General features: G+C 37.8%; 1 protein-coding gene across 1 annotated transcript in view; it reads right to left on the reverse strand.

Moving 5' to 3' along the window:
- CNIH3 (cornichon family AMPA receptor auxiliary protein 3) overlaps positions 1-21,769 on the reverse strand; it is a 50,562-nt gene that overhangs the window by 12,851 nt on the left and 15,942 nt on the right. The window contains exons 2-3 of the mRNA XM_014950719.1: positions 10,520-10,588; positions 8,676-8,723 (exon numbers count right to left, since the gene is read on the reverse strand). Of these exons, the coding sequence (XP_014806205.1) occupies positions 8,676-8,723; positions 10,520-10,588 (117 nt within the window). The remainder of the gene's footprint in view (positions 1-8,675; positions 8,724-10,519; positions 10,589-21,769) is intronic.

Below are 21,769 nucleotides of genomic sequence, written 5' to 3' on the forward strand. Positions count from 1 at the left end.
AAACACAGGATTTCTGGATGCTCTTTCCATCTCAGCTTCTAAACATGTCTATATTTAGGCCTATCATTTCACTTCTCATTGTCTCATTTTTGCCTCCTGGAACATGGGGATAATTATATTTAAAATCTATAGATGCCACTGGAGCTAGTTTATGACTAGAATATTTAAGCGTTGTCATAATACAAATAATAACTTTAACAAGAGTGACAGAGGAAGATCCAGTCTTTATGGGACACTCATCAAGAATCTCTATAAATACTTCTGCATTGCAGAGCCTATGGGAGGTCATAACAGCCAACAGGTAAGAGGTTATGAAACAGATTTTAAAAAAAGACCACTATAAGGCCTGCAGGGCACCAGCACAATTCAGAAAGTGCCCTGTCCTTGGAAGGCACATCATTAAGGCAGATGTGCTGTGATCTTACAAGTGTATCTCCTCTGCTAACTCAGCAGGGATCAGGAGGGATCTTCACAACCTTTCTTTTTTTAACGTTAATTCAGACCCAGTAACAGAAGGTGGGTTAGCAACCCTGGAGTGCAAACTTCTCTAATTTTCACCACAGCGACACAAAATAAGGTAACAGGCTTTCTTGACCCACCTCACTATTGTGTTTCAGACACAACCAGCCAGGACGCCCCGCAGCTGGGTTATTCCAAGAGCTCATGCCGGCTTTGTCTGCTCTCCCCAAAACTGGTGAGAATGACAATTAGTACCACAGCTGTTCGTTAAGATCTGGAAAACCAGCCCCTCATTTCACAGGCAGGTCTATGAATGTGGAAATCTCAGCAATCATTAAAACGAACTTGAGCCATCTGCACAGCACAGGAAGGGCCCTCGGGCCTTCTCCGGGGGGTCTGCCTGAGACTGACAGTTCCATAAATGCTGAAAACTAAGTGTTCACCAAAGGGCTGTTGCTGTATCCAGCGTGTAAAGACTGTCAGTCTGAGGAAGCAGATTTGGTACGGTGGAGGTTAGAATAGGCCCTGCTATTCTAACAGCTTTATTGAAAACCTCAGCACCTAAATGCCAGGTAGGACATGTAACTCCCAGCAGAAACAATTTTGATCCACATAACAAGGATGATGTAAAATCATTGCACTCTATTTTTAGGTATTATATTGTTTTGTGTAATGGCATAGTGGCTTTATAGGGTCTGATGCTGACTTAAACCCACAATGAACCTTCTGCTAAACACAGAGTGACTTTTGATTTAACCCTAATTTCTTTAGTTTATTAAAATGCAAATATTTACTTTATTGCATACCAAATCAGAGTAAATACAGTCCATTAGCAAGTCAAATTTGCCAATATCTTCCACACAGCTCAGAGGAACAGATGCATAAATTACATTAACCCAAGCAGCTGAGAAGTACACTGCTCTCAGGAGTACGTTGCAGGCAACAGTTACTCATACACATTTTTTGCTGCATCTTCACCCTTATTCTGCTGTTACTTGTGATGCTCTGATACTGTAAGGACATATGTTTACAAATCCTTCAGAACAGTACTGGAAGAAGCTGAATTGTAAGGCAAGAGGTTATCTATGACAGAGTGATACTTTGTTTGCCACTTTAATTATTGAATAAACATTTAAAAGATTAAATTAACAGCAAAATGCAGTTGGTTATCCTGAAATAGTTTTATACATAAATATTTTCATGAGTACTAATATTATGAATAACCACATGTATCTCCCTTCAAAGGATATTTCAATTTCCATCAGGCATCACACAGGCAAATCTTATTTCTTCCCTGGAGTAAAAGGTGGGTAAGGACCAAACTGTGACCGAGTCACAAGTTTGAACTCTTCTCTCTTGCAATAGTTTTGGAACTTTTCCCCTTACAATCTGCCCCTGCTTTGAATACCTCTGCAGGAACAGCAGGATGTATCTTTTCATTATCCCTAAGACATCCTTAGGTAACGATTGCTAAAAATAACAATTGTTATCTTCTAACTTTTCAAAAGTGCTGAAATCAGGAACTTACAGATTTGACTAAAAATAGTGCTGGCAAAAGCCACATAATAAAAAAGCACCAGTAGTGAATAAATTGCCTGCCAGAAATACCCTACTTTCTCCAAGTTCTTAAGTCCTATTTTAAAGACTTTCTTTCCAGATACAGTCCTTTATACAAGGAAGGGACAAAAGGGTTTATGTTGAGTATTTTAACTGCAATAGTAATACCTTTCTAATAAATATGAACCCAATATATTTACAATAAAATAAAAAGTGTGAAGAAGAGATGCGCTAATCTCTAGTCACGAAACATCTATGGGATTATTTCTGCAGAAAGTATAAATACTGCCAACTCTTTGGTCCCAATTCTACTGTACGTTCTGCAAAATAGTCAACGTGCCAAGTTCCACTCTTTCTGATGAAATTAAAACTACAGGGATGCCCAAGAGATCAATTGAACAGGGCACACCCCCATTTTACCCCATTCCACACTTCATAGATAAGAAACGTAACAAAAGAGTAGGCAGAAAAGACTTCAGAGAGGGGAGCAAAGAAGCTTTTAGATGAACTGTTGGGAGGTTCATCTCAGAGGGCAAAAGAGGAAAAGCTACAATGGTACCAAAGGCCTAAGTTTTATCTATACTGTATATTTATTGCAAGATTCAGTGAAAATTTTTATGTCCCTCATGCAAATAAAATCTCTACCAAGTGTGAAACACTATCAATATGTTAACTCCATCCTCTTTTAGGAAAGCTGCAGAAGACAATTAAACCAATATAGGGATAGTGAAAAAGTATAACACTTCAGTTAAAAATAATTTACTTGCTTTTCCCATATCGGCACTTCCCCTGTCAAGCTACATTCTTTTCTTTCATTTGCCCAACCTAAGGACAGACCTGCCCTTCACATGAACAGCAGATTTAAAATTTATCTGATGCCTCTTTTGACTACAGATGCTGTACCAAAATTAGCTACAAAGAACTCATCCATAAATCACGATGTCCATAAACTAAAAATTGTATACTAATACATTCTTATCTAACTTCAAATTTTATCCTTAGTGTGTAAAGTTACTCATTCATAATATAAAAATACCTTGCCAGAGGCACTCTGAAAACCAGAAGAAAGTTTGCTTTATCGTTTAATAGCAGTATCTTTCAAATAAGTACTGGAATACACACTTAACGTGAGTTTTATGTCTTTCACGCATGCTCAGTCTAACCTATTTCTAAAAGTCATAGTTGACTTCAAAGAACAAAGAACTCAAACAAATTTAGTTTTATGAAAGATGTTATAATTACAGTCTAAGTCCAAACTGACAGAACGTGTCCAGCATGGCACGCTTACATCCTACAAAATCTGCAGATCTAATTAATGCTTTAGAAACATCAATATCCTTTATTCCAGTGCCTGCACGCAAATTCTAGAATTTCTTCTGAGGCAGCTTAGACGAAATTACGTTTGCATTTGTATAGTAGAGCAGTGTAGCTCCTACTCACTATGATGTTGACAGAGATCTATCTCATCATATTGTCTATGTTTATTAGTGTTTCTGTAGAGCAAGCATCACAAGTCTCTAAGCACACAACACAAGGTAATTTTACTCCCAACAGTCATCAAACGGACTACAGTAGTTTGAGTCTGAGTCCAGACGGGGCTGGATTTGAACAGCTGCTGTAGAGATTAAAGACTACACGCAATTATTAACTCAATGAACCATCAGAGCTCTCAAAACCAGTAAACAAATTTTTAGCTTCAATTAAAAGATTCACACTATGCCTGCTAACGAGAAAACTAAGTAGCTCTCTGAAAACAAGATTTCTATTATCAGATCAGCTGTGCAACCTTTGCTTTCCTGTTCTGTATGTGTTTTGTGAGTGTAAACAAATGCTCTTCATATTTATTAGCATGTGTTTTTTGTGGCACCTGGCACAAGGCTTTATTCTTTACCTGAGTCCAGAAGCGTTGCTGTAACACAAACACTAATGAATACACAACAGAAAAGGAGACCCAAGTCTTACTCAAAAGAGTCTCTGGCTAAGGCACCACAGGGCCTTTAAGAGATTAAAGCATCCAACTAAGCAAATAAAAAAAAAATGAAAAATTCAAAGAGTGGCAAAACATAACCTTCTGTATTGCACTGAGTCACAGGGAGACAAAGTACTGAATAACTACCTGGGTACCTGTGGTATGTTTTCTGTATAGATAATTCTAATCTCATTCTACACAAGTTAACCACATTGTCTCCTGATTAGGATTTAGGCTCCCAGACACTCAGTGGGAAGACTCTCCTGACAGCTTTCCTGCTGCCAAAATGATTAGTCAGAACTCAGCATCTTCATCATATTGATGAGGTAAGAAAAGAGAGAGCATCAAGAAATACAACACGTACTGAGAAACCAGTAACAATGATGAACTCTTTGGTCTCTAATGCGAGTGGACAAAGTTCATGCGCTCCATCATTGTAGCAATCACTGTTAACAGGAAAACTGTCACACGGTGCTTCTTCTGTCAAGTATGACTAAATGAAGGATTAAAACATCTTTACTGAGGTTGTCAAGAATTTATAGCACTACAAAAGATAAAACTAGTGCTGCTATTCCCAGTTCTGCAACAAACTAATCATCCTACTGCTGTAGTTACTGCTGATGAGATTTTTCAATCCAAAGAAGAAAGTAGGATTCCTTCTTATATATGGATGGAAACACAACAACTTCAAAACTTCCTTGTGATTACACATCACATTTGCTAAATTTGCTTATATAACCTTACATTAAACGTTTTAATGAACCATGCTATATGCTTACAGAAGTACTCTGCTAATGACTAGCAGCCTGCAGACTTGCTTAAAGAATGTCACACTTCTATAAATCCCTGAATCCATGATGAAGCAACCAACTGACATATCCAGAAACACACACTTAAAATCCATCACATTATCTCTGATTTACTTTCAAACATTTAAGTAATTTTGACTTCTTTTTTAATTCCAGAATATTTAAATGTGGAAACATACCAAAACAAAGTTGTGTGCAGACACTGGGGTACCTGGAATTATGTATTATGCTCACTAGGTTTTACATTTTATTTACAGTATCTCAGTCTGAATAGAATTTCTATAGTTGCTCTTTAAGGTTGCATTGGTTTTGATTATTTACCAAATATGGTAAGATGTAACTGTGCTGTGTATTATGACATATATTGTGGAATATAAACTTAAAAGATACATTTATTTTATTTTTGCAAAGCAGTAAAAGCAGAATTGAAACCAGAAAACACCAGGACTATTGAGTACAGAATAAATTTCCACCACTACCCGCACAGATCCAGCTCCACTGGAAACCACAGTGACAGAAGTACTAGAACAGACCAAGGATTGGCAAACCACAACCTCCTCACTAAAACATTAAAACTTGCTTCAAAAAAGATTAGGTGAAGAGGTTTTGTTGTTGGCTGGTTGTTTTTTTTCCAAACACCCGAGCTCCTGATTTACAATCTACTGTTGCTACTGCCAGTACTGGAACCCTGAAGCGGCTACATTTTGTTATTCAAAAGTTGTCCCTGCAGGGGTTTTTGTCTGTGTATTTGTTTGTATTTTTCAAGACAGTTCAGGTTCATCTGGAACATCTTTGGGACTAATGTCACCTTGCCTATGGTTGGATTTCTTGCTGAATTTGCTCTCTTCCAATCATCCCTTCAGGACTTGAAAAAAATCAAACCAAAACAAAAAACAATCAAAAAACCCCCAGACCAAATTAAGTCAAGAAAAAGGATTGAGCTCTGGTACAATATTTTCTTACACTTGCAGTTTTACAAATTTTATGCCTAGCTTAACTAAATGCTCCACTACAGTAGGAAAAAGAGTAAAAGTCTGTCATATCTACCTCAATTTCTTCCCAGGCAAGTTCCAGTTCTGATGTTCATAAATCACTCTCACGTTAGCTTAATGAAGTTTAAAAGCAAATATTTGCTGATAATTTGAGAAAGGTCACTTATATTGTTCAGCAGTGTTTGGCGTGAGCTAACGGAAGTTTGAAATATGTTTGCTGAGCAGGAAGCCAGTTCAATCAATTCTCCTCATTAGTAAGGATTTATCAAACTAATTAAAAAATTATGATGCATAACTTAAATTTCCTCAAAGGTAAAGTAATAATATTACAGTGGTTGATTAATGAAATAGACCATGTTTTAAACTAAGAAATTCCTAATTGTCCCTAATGCTAAAATAAGCAAAGACAACAGGAATCAATCAGGTAGGTGTATTTCTTGAAATACAACTGCAATTGCAATTATTTAATATCACTGTCATCATTAACTGAATATATTTTAATGACCCCACCAAAATGTTTAATCTTAAAAATCACTGTAGACCTATATGGCACACCTTAACAATTTACAGCACACACACACAAACACAGATCTATACAATGAAGTACAGACCACTGAAATAAAATGAGATGCCCATATCCTGAGAGAACCTCGCTTTGTGCTGGCTTCAGAAAATAAGTCTTTCCTTGCATCTACTTCAGAATAGAAGAGATTTGTCCATGGCTATACAAAGTTCTTTATATATCTTTATATATTTATATATCATCCTCCAGTAACCAGAAAACTTACACTGATGTACTTCTAATTCTATAGCACCATAAAACATGGACCACGTGTACATGCATGTACATGTGCCAGCACCATATATATATATATATATATGCTTCACATGATCCCTATCTGTTTTAATGATACAGAAACATTTTCCCCAACCCAAACGTCAGAAAATGCCAGGCTGCAGAACAATTACATGTTCTGTTCTATTTTGGAAAATGTAAATAAGTTACATAGTATCACATACCTGATCACTGTTTGTTAATAATCTTCTTCAAGTATTTTGGAGATAAAACTGAAAATCCACCCTTAAGAAACTCTTTGCCTGCTGGGATCAGATTTATATGACATATTGTATGCCCATTTAATAATTATCAAAAACCTCTTCTAAAACCGGAAGATAAAGAAACTGAACATAATTTTATAACCTATCTATAATCTCTTTAAAAAACAGATTTTAAAAAAAGCAGATCTTAGTTCTAATGTCATAAATAGCAAGATATCATAGTTTTCCAAGCCCTTTAAAAGAATTATCTGACGTCAAGACATAGGAAAACTGGTATGTTGTTGTTCCATAGAAACAGACCTGAAGCCACACATTGTTATAATGAGGGATATATTTACTGCTTGTTGAAAACATCCTAACTGCTATTTTCCTCCATCTATAGAGGTGGGACTCAGCCCTTCGCTGTATTTCCAGAATTTCCCCCTACAATGAATCCTTTATACTAAATAAACTATAGCTTTTTTTAGCGATTGTCAGATTTGAGGACTACAAATCTCTGTAGTTATTGCACCTTCCTCTTCTTGCATATAATCTCTCAATTAAAACAAATGTGTCCCCAAAGAACTTTGAAGAAGAGGCTAAATTAACAAACTGTTGAAGTGAACCAGAAGCGAGCCAGTCCCTTATGAATACAGAGTCTGTAATTAGCCAAAATGCTCCATTTTGCTGTTCATGCTGAGGCTCAATAAAATTTAAACACTGATGCAGGCAAGGCAGTCCCATGGGGCTCACGTTTATTAATACATTACCACTCACCAGTTGCTTCACATGAAATAAACTGGAACACAGCTTGAAACTGGCTGACTGCCTATTTGATATCATGGAAAGCTATGGATGATAAGTATTTTCTCCAATTTTCATATCCCTAGTGTCGTAAACTGGCTGAAAACATACTTAAATGGGGCTCCTAACAGTCAACATGCTCATAATGGTGCCAAACAAACACGACTCAGGTTCTGACTGATCAGACAATGACACTTCAGAGATTCTGCATGGAGTCACAGTCACACCTTTAGATCATCCCAAACCAATAATCACTAGCACTGGCTTTCCCAAAACCTCTAAAAAACCATCAGTTTCTTAAAACCGTATCTGAATTTAGTTCTAAGCTTGATTAGGATGCAGTCAGCAGCCCATACTTCAGGCATGACCTTTTTAAGCAGAAGTGCAGAATAATTTAGGTGGCTCCATTACTACTCTGAGGAAGGCAATTTATAGAAACGAATACATAGAATAAAATAGTTTAGAATTATGATTATTTTGGCTTCAATGGGACAGCGTCCGGAGAATGAGTGTTTATAAAAACTCTCTTTCAAGCTACAGATAAGTAACCCATGAATGCATCAATCCTACAGTTTCAGCTTTCTCAAATTCCTCAGAAACTGAGGCTCTCAGCATCCCTCTTGCATCGAGTTAAAATAAATACTATATGTCAACTTTTCTATTCACCTGATTAAAAAACGTAAACATTAAATACGTAGCTAATAAAATATTTAGTTTATCAAATAGCCAATGTTCAAGAAAGGGTATTTCTAAAGCCTGTACTACAACAATATTATCAGTTGATAGGGGTTTATAGCTTTTTTTGAATAGCTTTTTTTTTTAAATGGGTGCTTTTATAAGCACTGCAAGCTGCAACAGCAAAACTATTTACTTCAAAAAGAATGTTCCAAAATGAATAGGCTGACGTTCTGAAATTTCAGTTCTTATCCAGAAATCCTCTATCTTGTCTTGCTTTGTCCTTCCAAGGTCATCATGACTTCCACATACTGCCACTGGATGGCTTTAATTCTCATCAACTTCACAAATCCTGGGCTAGTTTATACTCACCTTGCGCAGGAGGAAGCAAATACGCTCAATATTTCTCAGCCGCTCTCTCTGTCAAGAAAAAGTGGGGAAAAGGTAGGAGATTAGCTGGGTTTATAAATTAAAGACAATATATTACGATTAAAATGGGTCAAGATCATAATTCATGGCTGCAGGAAAGCAACACACGTTATTAATCTGAAATTATAGTATTCACTTCTTACCTACTGCTTGCAAGCTAAATGATTTACCCATTTCAAAGTCCCAATAAGTTATTTTTTAATCTGTTTCTGGGTGTAACAATATGAACTGGGGATTCAAGTCTGTGTTAGCCTTGAGCCAGTGGCTGCAACTTCTTTTTCAGTCAGCATTTATGACTCTATCCAGTGGTGCCAATCTATACCACAAAGACAAAATATGGGCACAAGCAACTATGCACAGGGAAAAAAGAAAATACACTTGACCAAAGATATAAGAAATATCTGCTAAAAATCTTCCTTTTATGTCATTATAAAAGGCATCAACATATATTCTGTGCAGAAGAAAGCAATCTGAGATTATTGCTTGTGTTATCACAGAAAGTTTCATAGAAGAGCATCAAATATGTCAACTTATCACAGAACACTTTGCTGCATTTTACTGCAAACTCTACTATTAACTTTTTGATCTGACTGATACAATTGAAACAGGGACTTAGTAACTTTTTTTTATCCTGGAGAACAATTCCATTACTATTCTAAAATAAGAGGAAATTATCTCCATGGAACATCTTGCAAGTTTTAGGAAGAGAAAAAATTACTGGAATTTGGTACATATAAATACACATTCCTCATGTGCACTTCTCAAGATAGGAAATAAAAACAGATAAAGTGAAGTCAAAATCAGATTACTTCCAGTAAATTCAAAACCAGATTACTCCCATTGAAGTTCTCTATAGGATTTCTTCATAAAATTTTTCTTCTCTTCTCATTCTTTGCTTATCTGTCAGTGAACAGTAAACAAGTCTCCTTATTTGAAGAGTCACGTAAAGATTTCGGTTAAAATCATCACTGATCTAAGCAGTACCGCAAATCCTCTGCAGAGTTATGAAACAAGATTAAATGGTGAAGTACTAGCTACTCCATCTGGTTATCACTTGTAGGCAATTCAATAATTGATACTCTGTAGAGATCAAATTCAGCACCTGCCATAATCATTGCAGTTCCCAGTGAGGTGACGGGGAGCCAAGTTCTGCTCTCAGTTCTGGTGGCACAAATCGGATGCATGTTTAACCGTAGTCAGCTAAATCACCCTAGATTACAGCTTTAATTAACAGAAGAATTTTCATATGCTAAAATCTGGGTTGCGTTTTGGTTCATTAGGTAAAACTGAGTTTACAGTCCCAGGGTGATATTTAACCTTTTCTGTAGCAGACACAGCAGAATATATTATTCAGTCTTAAAGCAAAGGAAAATCTACATCCCCATGATAGGATAGAGAGGGCTAGAAACACACCTCTTATCAAATCCCTACAAGCTTTTGACTCATTGAATCAGACAATATGGGAGAAGGTGGTCATCCCACACTTGAATGCAGAGAAAGTAAATTACTTCCATAAGGAAAACTTGTGCCACAGAATGAAAAGATAAAAAGAAAGCATTAGCATCATGTTATATAGCCTTCAGTTTTTAAACTTCCAAATTATTTTCCTGCCTCCCTCAGCAAAAAAGAAAGCTATTAGCATAAAGAGTGGCCATCTGGCTTCCTAGCACTGGCCCAATAAATCAATGTTCCAGACTACAGCTGACTTCACAACGGACTCTGCATTTGTTTCCACACTCATACTTTCACTGGCAGCTCACGTTTAGCGAGGCACTGGTGGTACTCACTGCGTGGACGGGGTTACACTGATCTATCGGGCTTTTGAAGTCTGTCCGAAGTTCATCAAAGGCAATTATCTGAAAAACAATTTTTTTTTTCAAATATTGTAATGAATGCTTATTCAAACACTTATTTTCCCTTTAGGGACCAGTTAGATGCATAACCTTCCTTCCTTTCCAGAGAAAATATGGGAAAGTTGTTTCCCTATCATGCTGCATTCAGAACTAACCAGTTAAAACAAAACATGGAATATTCTTACATATGACAAATAGAATCCATTAATCTGTCATTTTGTAAAATCATATCTAAAGCCTTTTCAGTATTGTTGCTTTCCAGATTTCCTCCCTCCTATCAGCTAGAATTCTTTCCTCAAACTTCCACATGACATCAAACTATTTCACAAACGAACACATCTCCAGACTTGATGAAAAAAGTCATTAAGCTGCCTAAACCACAGAGATAGATCAGATATGCTATTCCAGGTTTAATACAAACATAACAGCACCTTTTCATTAGCTGTTAAACCTACTTCAGCTATTAATTCTGAATTAATATCAACTAAATTACTATTAAGCTGCTGTTCACTATCAAGCAAACACCTAAAAAGGTAAACCACTCTAGAGCAAAACATGCCCTTCCTAAATTCCAGCAGGTTTTAGAACCTTACTTCAGACCTCATTAATGGAGAGATATCTTTTACTCATGTCTTTAGTTTCCTCCATTACCTGATGGATTGAGACACACTGGGACCTACTGCCTCCTTTAAAAGTACAACAGATAAAAGTGCCCATAAAAATAATAATGACTGATAAAGTTTTCTTGGAAAGAAAACAGTTATAACAACCCCCAGCATATTTCATTCAAAGATCTCAAAGCACATTCTTAACTCTATTTTATGTTTGTATTCTAGTAGTAGCTTTTCTTCTGCTTACTTCACCCAAGGAATGAAAGTACTGTATGACAGGCACCACATAAATAGATGTTAAAACAATGATTCCTTTTTAGTCAATTTACAAGCTAGGAAGGTATTTGTTTTCAAGAAAAAGATGATGGAAGCACAAGGTAGCAGTTGGGTAATTAGCATATGAGCGCAACAACCATTCTATAGCACATTACAGCATGCCTACTGCCTACCTGTTCAAAAAGTAACCAACTGGGTGACAACACAGACCTGCTGTATTGGTAAAACACGCTTATTTTACAGATACGGAATGCAAGAGGACAAATCCTGAAAAGGGTCTATCCAAGATTCCTATAGTAATCTGGTGAGAGGCTTAAGAACAAAACTTAGAGCTACAATCCACAAATCCAGGCACTACTGCACATCTCACTCTAATGCTACATTCATCACACTGAGGCACATTTAAAATCATAAGTGTGGCATTTTACAAGAGCACTCTACAGAAGTCAATTTATTCAAGTATGACAAGTCAAAGTGCCAGAATAAACCACAAAGGGAGCTATAAAACATGATTATAAGGAAAGCATTTCTCCCCATGTATGCAGTACCTCTACAAGTCAGGAACTAGATCTGCAACAGATTGTTTAAATTAAAGTAAAAGAGGAAATACCAGAAACTGTGAAAGGGTCAGAGTACAACTGTGAAGAATAAGGCTCACAACACCTCTATAATAATTCTTGAATGGATTGTCGTATTCTCAAACAGGACCAACTGTTAAGAGGGTAACAGCCACGTGAGTCGGATGCACAGATTTCTGTTTATAATTGGGTATCAATATCAGCAGCAAGAGCCTCGACAGACAGAGGAAGGCTGGCCCTGAAACAGGGAAGTGAGCTGCCTCTGCTCATTCCTGGGCTACTGATTTGATTTGGGATCCTGGGCATCTCCCTTAAATCAGTAATGCCCCACCTGCAGTGCAATTTACAAATGTAGCTTTAAGATAGAAAACTGTTACAAGCTTTTTGACAACTGGTTTTAATAATGTAAAAGCTTTTCTTCTGTTGTTCAATGCGGAAATGAGATGAAATTTCCTTAAAAAAACCCCACCCAAACAAAGAAAAAAACCCACAAACCCCAAAGGGTGAATGTGCTGTGCTCTTCCTTTTGGTAGCCAGTAACAGCAACCAGGCGTGTGACAATCACAAAGTGACAGCCAGCACAAGACCCAGCTCCTGCTGTGGGGAAAGACTGGTGTGAGACAACACCACGGGGAACCTGAACACTGAAATCATACGGTGGACCCCCTCCAGGAAGTCCAGGAAAGCCTCTAAAGATCCACTGAACACAGAGGTGGGATGAGAACCCTGAAGCATGTTTAGATAAAGAAGAACTATGTCGCTCTGAGAAACAGAGCCATTAAGGCAGGGCTCTGTTGAGCTCGCCTTAACTAATGCAGTAAGTCCTGAAGAAATTCTAAATAACAGTGCAGAAAAGAAATTCACCTCAAATATACTACCCATTTCAATTTCCTCATTTTTTGCTTTCCCTCTTTTTTTCTTTTACCAGCATTCCCAACTCGGTAGTCAAAATCCTACTCTATTTGCTGGCATGCAATTTATTTTATATTATGTTCCACTGAAAGAAACCTGACAGTATTAAGTATGTTGTTTTCATGGAACCAGCAAGTGTAAATTCAATAGTCTCACAGATAAACCTTTTGGGACAATGTTAAGAGATATTCCTTCTACACCCGCAAGAAGCAGATTGAGGTCTGGTATCAAGCACACAGGATTGGAGGAAAGTTTCTTTGGTAAAATTCCAGCATCCCTGTGGAAAGAGGCTGACAGCAATAAATCCCCCTCAATTCTTAGAATTTTATTTCATAACATTTCCATAATAGTTTATATTTTGTTAAATCCTCAGGAACAGGAAATCCACTGATGACATGATGATATCTATTTCGATTTATGGAAAAAGCACATTCCTATTTCTCAGTCACAGGAAAAGCTTGAAGGTGTAACATTAGGCAGGGAGGGAATACAAAGAAACTCTCAAAGTTTTTTTTGGGGGTGGGAGGGGCATGGGGTTTTTGTGGTGTGGTTTTGTTTTTTTTTTTTAATCTCAAAATGCTGTGTCCCCTAATTCTAAAACTGTAAATGAGAAACGATGCAAACAAAGCTATAGGTTCTTCTGATTGGGAGTTGCTCACAATACACCATGTAATCGTGCAACAAATCATTTTGTATTACTGAAAATAAGACTAATTCTGGGGTTTGCTGCAGTGTGGTTTAAATATTTAATTAGGAAACCTCTTCCTCTTTCAATTTTAACTAGCCTTGTGTAGCAGTACCCTACAGCAGGTGTGGTCAGAGTTGCCTTTTAACCAAATAACTAACTACTTGCATCCATGAAGTATTTCACAACATTTTCACAGGAGGTGCAGTGTTATGGCCATACTCCAGAGAAACAATCTTCTGCCTGTTTACATTTAACTTACATTTTCAAGCTACCTGCTTCCCATACATCAGTCAATGGGAGCTATTGGATGCTCTGGGACAGCATCTGGGGGTGCTCAAACTCTGTTTCACCTCCAAAATTTTCACAATTATCAGCATCTTGACAGAGCGGTCCATGTGGAGGCAAATACTGTAACAGACCCCAGTCAGGGCACTTCACCATATGAACGGCCATCACTTCAGCTTTGTAAATGAATTGGAACAACAGATGCGGAAATGAGATGAAATTTCCTTAAAAAAACCCCACCCAAACAAAGAAAAAAACCCACAAACCCCAAAGGGTGAATGTGCTGTGCTCTTCCTTTTGGTAGCCAGTAACAGCAACCAGGCGTGTGACAATCACAAAGTGACAGCCAGCACAAGACCCAGCTCCTGCTGTGGGGAAAGACTGGTGTGAGACAACACCACGGGGAACCTGAACACTGAAATCATACGGTGGACCCCCTCCAGGAAGTCCAGGAAAGCCTCTAAAGATCCACTGAACACAGAGGTGGGATGAGAACCCTGAAGCATGTTTAGATAAAGAAGAACTATGTCGCTCTGAGAAACAGAGCCATTAAGGCAGGGCTCTGTTGAGCTCGCCTTAACTAATGCAGTAAGTCCTGAAGAAATTCTAAATAACAGTGCAGAAAAGAAATTCACCTCAAATATACTACCCATTTCAATTTCCTCATTTTTTGCTTTCCCTCTTTTTTTCTTTTACCAGCATTCCCAACTCGGTAGTCAAAATCCTACTCTATTTGCTGGCATGCAATTTATTTTATATTATGTTCCACTGAAAGAAACCTGACAGTATTAAGTATGTTGTTTTCATGGAACCAGCAAGTGTAAATTCAATAGTCTCACAGATAAACCTTTTGGGACAATGTTAAGAGATATTCCTTCTACACCCGCAAGAAGCAGATTGAGGTCTGGTATCAAGCACACAGGATTGGAGGAAAGTTTCTTTGGTAAAATTCCAGCATCCCTGTGGAAAGAGGCTGACAGCAATAAATCCCCCTCAATTCTTAGAATTTTATTTCATAACATTTCCATAATAGTTTATATTTTGTTAAATCCTCAGGAACAGGAAATCCACTGATGACATGATGATATCTATTTCGATTTATGGAAAAAGCACATTCCTATTTCTCAGTCACAGGAAAAGCTTGAAGGTGTAACATTAGGCAGGGAGGGAATACAAAGAAACTCTCAAAGTTTTTTTTGGGGGTGGGAGGGGCATGGGGTTTTTGTGGTGTGGTTTTGTTTTTTTTTTTAATCTCAAAATGCTGTGTCCCCTAATTCTAAAACTGTAAATGAGAAACGATGCAAACAAAGCTCTAGGTTCTTCTGATTGGGAGTTGCTCACAATACACCATGTAATCGTGCAACAAATCATTTTGTATTACTGAAAATAAGACTAATTCTGGGGTTTGCTGCAGTGTGGTTTAAATATTTAATTAGGAAACATCTTCCTCTTTCAATTTTAACTAGCCTTGTGTAGCAGTACCCTACAGCAGGTGTGGTCAGAGTTGCCTTTTAACCAAATAACTAACTACTTGCATCCATGAAGTATTTCACAACATTTTCACAGGAGGTGCAGTGTTATGGCCATACTCCAGAGAAACAATCTTCTGCCTGTTTACATTTAACTTACATTTTCAAGCTACCTGCTTCCCATACATCAGTCAATGGGAGCTATTGGATGCTCTGGGACAGCATCTGGGGGTGCTCAAACTCTGTTTCACCTCCAAAATTTTCACAATTATCAGCATCTTGACAGAGCGGTCCATGTGGAGGCAAATACTGTAACAGACCCCAGTCAGGGCACTTCACCATATGAACGGCCATCACTTCAGCTTTGTAAATGAATGTATTTTATAAAACGTTCCGTATCTTTTAGTTATTCAATCTAATTTGATCCAGGGTGGCAATTAAAACAACAAAACATACATACACATGGACACCAGTGACCCCATCTCACCAAAGGTGACAAAAACCAGACCATCCCAAAGAAAAATGACTACTCTCTGGTCACAAAGCTCAACAGAGAGCTAAGCGGAGAGCATTCTGGAAACACATGCCAGGGACTGATCTTACACAGATCTATTAGTAAATATTAATGTTGTACACAGCTTCATAGAAAGAGAGTAAGGACCATTTGTGTTTATTTAGGGACTCCAAGAAAAAAAAACCTAAAGTTATCTGTTTATTTGCAAAGTATATCAGGAAAAAAAAGAAAAGCATTGTGTTTAGCAACGATTTTTATCATTACTGTAAAACAGGGCCAGGGACTGTATAGGCAACTGTATGGATATTGAACTACCTTCTGACTTGGAAAATTTTCCCTGTGATTTCACGAGGCAAAACACTGCATGAAACTTGTTCTGCCACTGCCCTAGCTGTGCTTTTCTCCTGTTGAGAGAAGTGTGCTTGTGGGTGTTATCCACCTAATAAAACTAAAGGTTTATAAAAATACTGGTCGCATTCTCTGGTGATTCACACCATCTGCAAATCTCATAACTCCAAGTGTAAGTCAGCAAGGAGTCTGCCCCAGTTTAAACATGTACTGAACGGATGAGACTGTGATGACAACGTATGTTTCAGAACAGCTACAACTGCAATGATATTTATAAAATTTGTTTTTATTACCTGCACTCTCTGTACTCACCTCCAGACAATAACAGCTTTGAATAATGAAGTATTCACATAAGATTGAACCTGAATTTTGTTTTCTTCTTATGCTTATGCATCCATTGAACTGAAAATTTCACCTACTAACGGTAGGAATGAATTATGATATCCCATTTTTAGGGAAGGTGCTTTTTTTTTTTTAATCACTGAGCTCTTAAGCTCTTACAGAAACCTATTTCAATTGAGAATGTGATGGTTTAGGATGGCAGTGGAGTTGGTGTGGGTGTGAATTCAGTGACAGCAAAGAAGTTGGGATATTATTGCTTATTGGCATCTCAGAAAAGTTAAGATAAACCAGAACTTGGTAACAACCACACTAACTACAGAACACAACAGTAACACTGAACATATGCTTCCTTGCCACCAGCCTGTCAATGTACCACAATCCCATCTTGAAGAAACTGTCTTTAATGGTTTATTTAAACAATTTCTCTACCCCACTCTCACACACTTTCACAGCACGCATACCACCAGTTCAGAGGCCGCCTGCAAATCAGTAGATGGACAAGAGGTGGGCAGGTTTAGGAGCATGCTGTGATCCTAAACTTCATGCCTGCCCATCAACTGCTGTACAGACATATTTGTTGTGTTTGGGAAATAGTGCTGAACGTTTATCATGTTTGAACCATACTGATGCAAGCTGGGGGAATTTATTTTCTTGGGTTTTGTTGCGCAGAAACACAGAAAATGTGTGAGAGACAGTCAGCCAGGTAAAAATGCAAGAAGACCTGAAATGTAATGTAGGTCACTGTCTTGACACGATGGAGTACAGGGCGCCCATAGAGAGATGCAAAGAACAGTTACATCGACAAAGTGACACATTGAGAGAACAATTTTTGCTACTCAATTTTTATTCATGATATGAAATGCCCCTTCCCTGGAGGTGTTCAAGGCCAGGTTGGACGGGGCTTTGAACAACCTGGTCTAGTGGCAGGAGGGTTGGAACTAGATGATCTTTAAGGTCTCTTCCAATCCAAACCATTCTATGATTCTATGAAATGAATCTGAGCAAGAAATTTAACTATGTGGCTGGTGAACATATATTCAAGATGGTTGTCCCTCTTCCCTCTTTCTCTTCTGATTGAACTGATCAGGTTCGGGCTACCAAGCAATGTAAATGCAGCCAGGAAAACCCCTTCCCCTTCATAAGGGTTCCTCTGAGCCGACACCTCCACTGCCATCTCCAATGAGAACCCCCATTTGAGCCTAAGCAGCTGTTGGTCACAATCCTTTCAATATTTTTGTCATACCCTAGTAATCTATAGAATAATTTTGTTAACGTTATAGTCTCTGACCATATACCATGCATCAAGTAATGTAGATGTGAGATTGAAACTGCTTTTTAAGTACTATCTTCCTCCCCCTCACCAGGACCACCGTTTTGTTAAATTCAGTACTCACAGCATCACAGAAGACTGACATCAGATCTGAACCAACCTGACAATCTTCTTTTAAGAACACCATAAAGTTCTAATATTAAGCTAGGAGAAAAAAAAAAGAAATCAAATCCCTGGGAAAAAAATCTGCTAGTGACACTAACAAATCCTGTTATTCGATACTAAACTATACATGACTACACCAGAGAGTAATTTGGCCTACTTTGGTTCATTACTGCAGGAAAAGGATGGAATGCAGGCTGTGCTATGACAGGCAATATCTTTTCTTTTTTTTACTTGCCAGTCCTTGAGTTGTTTTTACTAAACATCTGATGACCTGGGGTTTTTAAGGACCTAAAACCAAGAGCTTATTGTATTGTAATAAATAAATGTCTTCCTACAACATCTTGATTGCCACTGAGCTACACAGCACAGCACAGCTTTCACAGCCTCTGAAGGCAGAAAAGACAGAACTTAACTTCTGCTGCAAAAACCACAGCCTACTGTCACACTCTATCATCTACCTGCAGCCCCTTAAAAAAAGGGCATTAAATAAAAACATAAAGGTACCATGATGGGAAAACATCCAGAATGTGTGCTTATGCACTTTATAAACTTTCTATAATTATCACAAATAGAAAATTAACTTCATGGAAAGGAGACAGGCTCAGTTAAGAATATGCACAAAGCTTTTAGACCATATCCGCACTTCTTTGTAACAGAGGGGTTATCAGCTGATTCGCTTTTTAAAACACCCAGAGTGGGGAGATGTGCAGCAAATGAGTAGTTCCCAGATTCCCTTCACAAGTCACTTTATGTCTTCAGAAGAGGGGACAAAGTAGGCTGTTACCATTAACTCCAGTTAATTCAGAAGAAATGAAATAGGCTAAACAGAGGCCAACGCTGCACAGCATCAGCCTATATACTGACAAGAAGCTGAGAAACAATCTTTATTCTAAGTCTTGTGGTTAACTTTCAAATCCACCAGAAAAAACTCCAGATCAGTATAACTCTCTGCCTTTTACTTCTTCAAGAGGAAATTTTTATATTCTTATTTCGTACTTACTTAGTAAGTTGAGTGTTTATGGTGCTACTCACTCATGTTCTTAACACTAGTGAACTGTATCCAGTATTGGATCTGTATTTAATACAGCTCATGAAGGTTTTCTAAGGAGCGTCAGAGCTGCTTCCTGTTCAGGTTCACAAATTCAATCTATGACCCACCGAAAGAGCACAAAATTACTCATTACGGTTACAATTATAACTATTGTAAATTCAGTATTTCAACAAGTTAGGTACTGCCTTTAAAATTGGAGCTGTGCAATATTGCAAGTTTTCAACACTGTTCTCGCTCATGCCCCTAATACCTATATTTTTGGGTGTAAAAAGATCTCCAATAAAGCGCTGGTTCTTCATAAAACAAACTGCTTCAATCTACCAGAGATCCAAAATGTGTTATGGTACAGATTGACTAATATTTAGTTGCTCAAGGGCTGGGGGGCATACAGTTGCTCTGTACTATGTCAACAGTTCAGAGAAAGAAATGAAGAAATACAGATTGAAACTGCAGTGCTAGAGGATTTAAGGCAACAAAAGTAAAACTTAAGCTACAGTTTGACCAAGACATGGAAGTAAAAAAACCATACAAACTTTCAAGGAAATGTTTTATGTCTATTTTAGCCTCATATTTTATCCAGAAAGAATAGCTACCAATGATCCTGCACACTAGCATTTTGTTAACTAGCACAAGCAATCAGATCCTCATTTTCAGTACAGGGAGGATAAGGTGTACATATCAGAGTTTTCAAAATAACATATTTTCTCTGAGTCAGAAGAACAAGTTTTTCCAACACTTCCAATAAACTGATTCCGAAAGAATATCCACATTTAAGACAAAAAAGCAAAATTTTGTTCCAACACTATATTTTTGCTTTGGATTCATTATGGTTTTAGGAAAATCAGACATAGGTTCAATATTTCACTGTATTTATTTTAAAGAAAACACACTGCTTGGTAGAGATTGAAACATTTTCTCTTACTTTCTAGACCAAAGTATCTCTTGTTTGTCCTATAATGAAACAGTAATGCTAGTAAATGTTATTAATTTATTGTCACTTAGTTATCGAAACAGAATCCAAGAAAGAGAACTGGATGGGACTTCCTGGACTGTCAGCTTCAGCCCCCAGTCTCTGCAGACACCACATCAGAAAATCCAAATGGTAAAAACACTAACCTTATTTTTAAAACAGAGAGGAGGCACATGATTTCCCTTTTCACTGCTCCATTTGGAACACAGCACAAACCTGCTGTGAAACTTGGGAGCCTTCTCCTAACTTTTAAATTTTTTCAGAGATAACACAAACCAAGTCTATCACTGCCAAGACTGCTTCGTTACAACAGCTAGTTAGTAAAATGAGAAAGTTTTATTTTGCAGAAACTTGCATCCAAATTGGCACAACTCCAAAACAATTTGTCTTCAATTCAGCAGAAACTCCATCCCAGCTCATGCTAATTGACATTCATACAAACCCACACATACACACACAAATCTTATGCATTACAGCCCTTCTATGTGAATTAATAACAGAGCTAAATGATGCTGGCACTAAATCTCTACTTCATTTTCTTCCTAAAATAGTGGATTAACTCTTGGATGTCTGGAGCTTTTTATACTGATACTTGCCAAAAGAAACTAGATCTAACCAATCCCTTTTCTGAAAAAGCCAAACCCCTTTTCTTGCCAAATTTCTTTAAGAGCCTTTATACGTAAGTTACTTGTAACAAATTATCCCTGCATTATTAACCCATCACTTCTAGCAGTAGGGAGTAAAAGGAAAATTCTTATGAACATGAGGAAAGGGCCATGGATGATGTGACAGCACAAAAATGAGTAGCAGAGAAATAAAAAAAATGGTGAAATAAGGTTCCTTTTTCAGGCTTCACCTGGCCACCCAGAAGGCTCAACTCTCTGTGGCTGAGGGGACACCACACTCTCCCCTTGCTGACCTAAGCAGGGACCGAGTCCAAAAAGAATTGCATCCCAGGGAAGAGGTGTCTTCCAGGAATTTCCTCTGAAGACAACTCCGAAGACGGAGAAATTTACCCAGTCAAGCTGTGGCCAAGGAGATAAGAAAAGCCGCTTGCACCACTGCCCATATGGCTGCATTTCAATAGCTTTGGTTTGATTAGGAAGTGTTTGAGCAGAGAGACCTGACACTGCTCTCCTCTCCACCCCTACATCAAAGCCACACTGCAGGAATTCATATATGGCACGTGTAGGAACTGTCTCCACTCAGGAGCTTCCCAATTAGTACTGGTATTCAGTACATTATCTAGAAATTGGAAGGAGTTTTATACTGGCAGATATCACCACTGCTATTTATGGACTTCAATATCCCTTATTCAAAAAGATAACTAACACTCTAAAATCTGCTTCTTTAGAAAGCAGCTCAGATTCAGGAGAATGGTGTTAGAAAGCCCTGTAGCCCAAATACGGGTTTCTACTTCAGATAAGGAAGTTATTAACAGCATCAACAAATATTGACTGCCTGGTTCACATCGCAAGCTTTCAGGATACAGTCTTAGCTCCCAGTAACATGCATAAACAATGCACTACCTCTGTCTCTTTGTAGCAGGCAAAATGCATGCAATTTTAAATGTACATGCCCTGAAAAAGTACTAGATAAAGTCAGAAAGACAAAAACCATCGTTCAGCTTAAACACTACTAATGTTGTAAATTTACAGGGATGTTTTACCCTAATAGGTGAAATATACAACTCCATGTTTCATGT

Source organism: Calidris pugnax, unplaced genomic scaffold, assembly GCF_001431845.1.
Source record: "Calidris pugnax isolate Ruff unplaced genomic scaffold, ASM143184v1 scaffold24, whole genome shotgun sequence".
In the NCBI taxonomy this organism is placed as follows: Eukaryota; Metazoa; Chordata; class Aves; order Charadriiformes; family Scolopacidae; genus Calidris; species Calidris pugnax.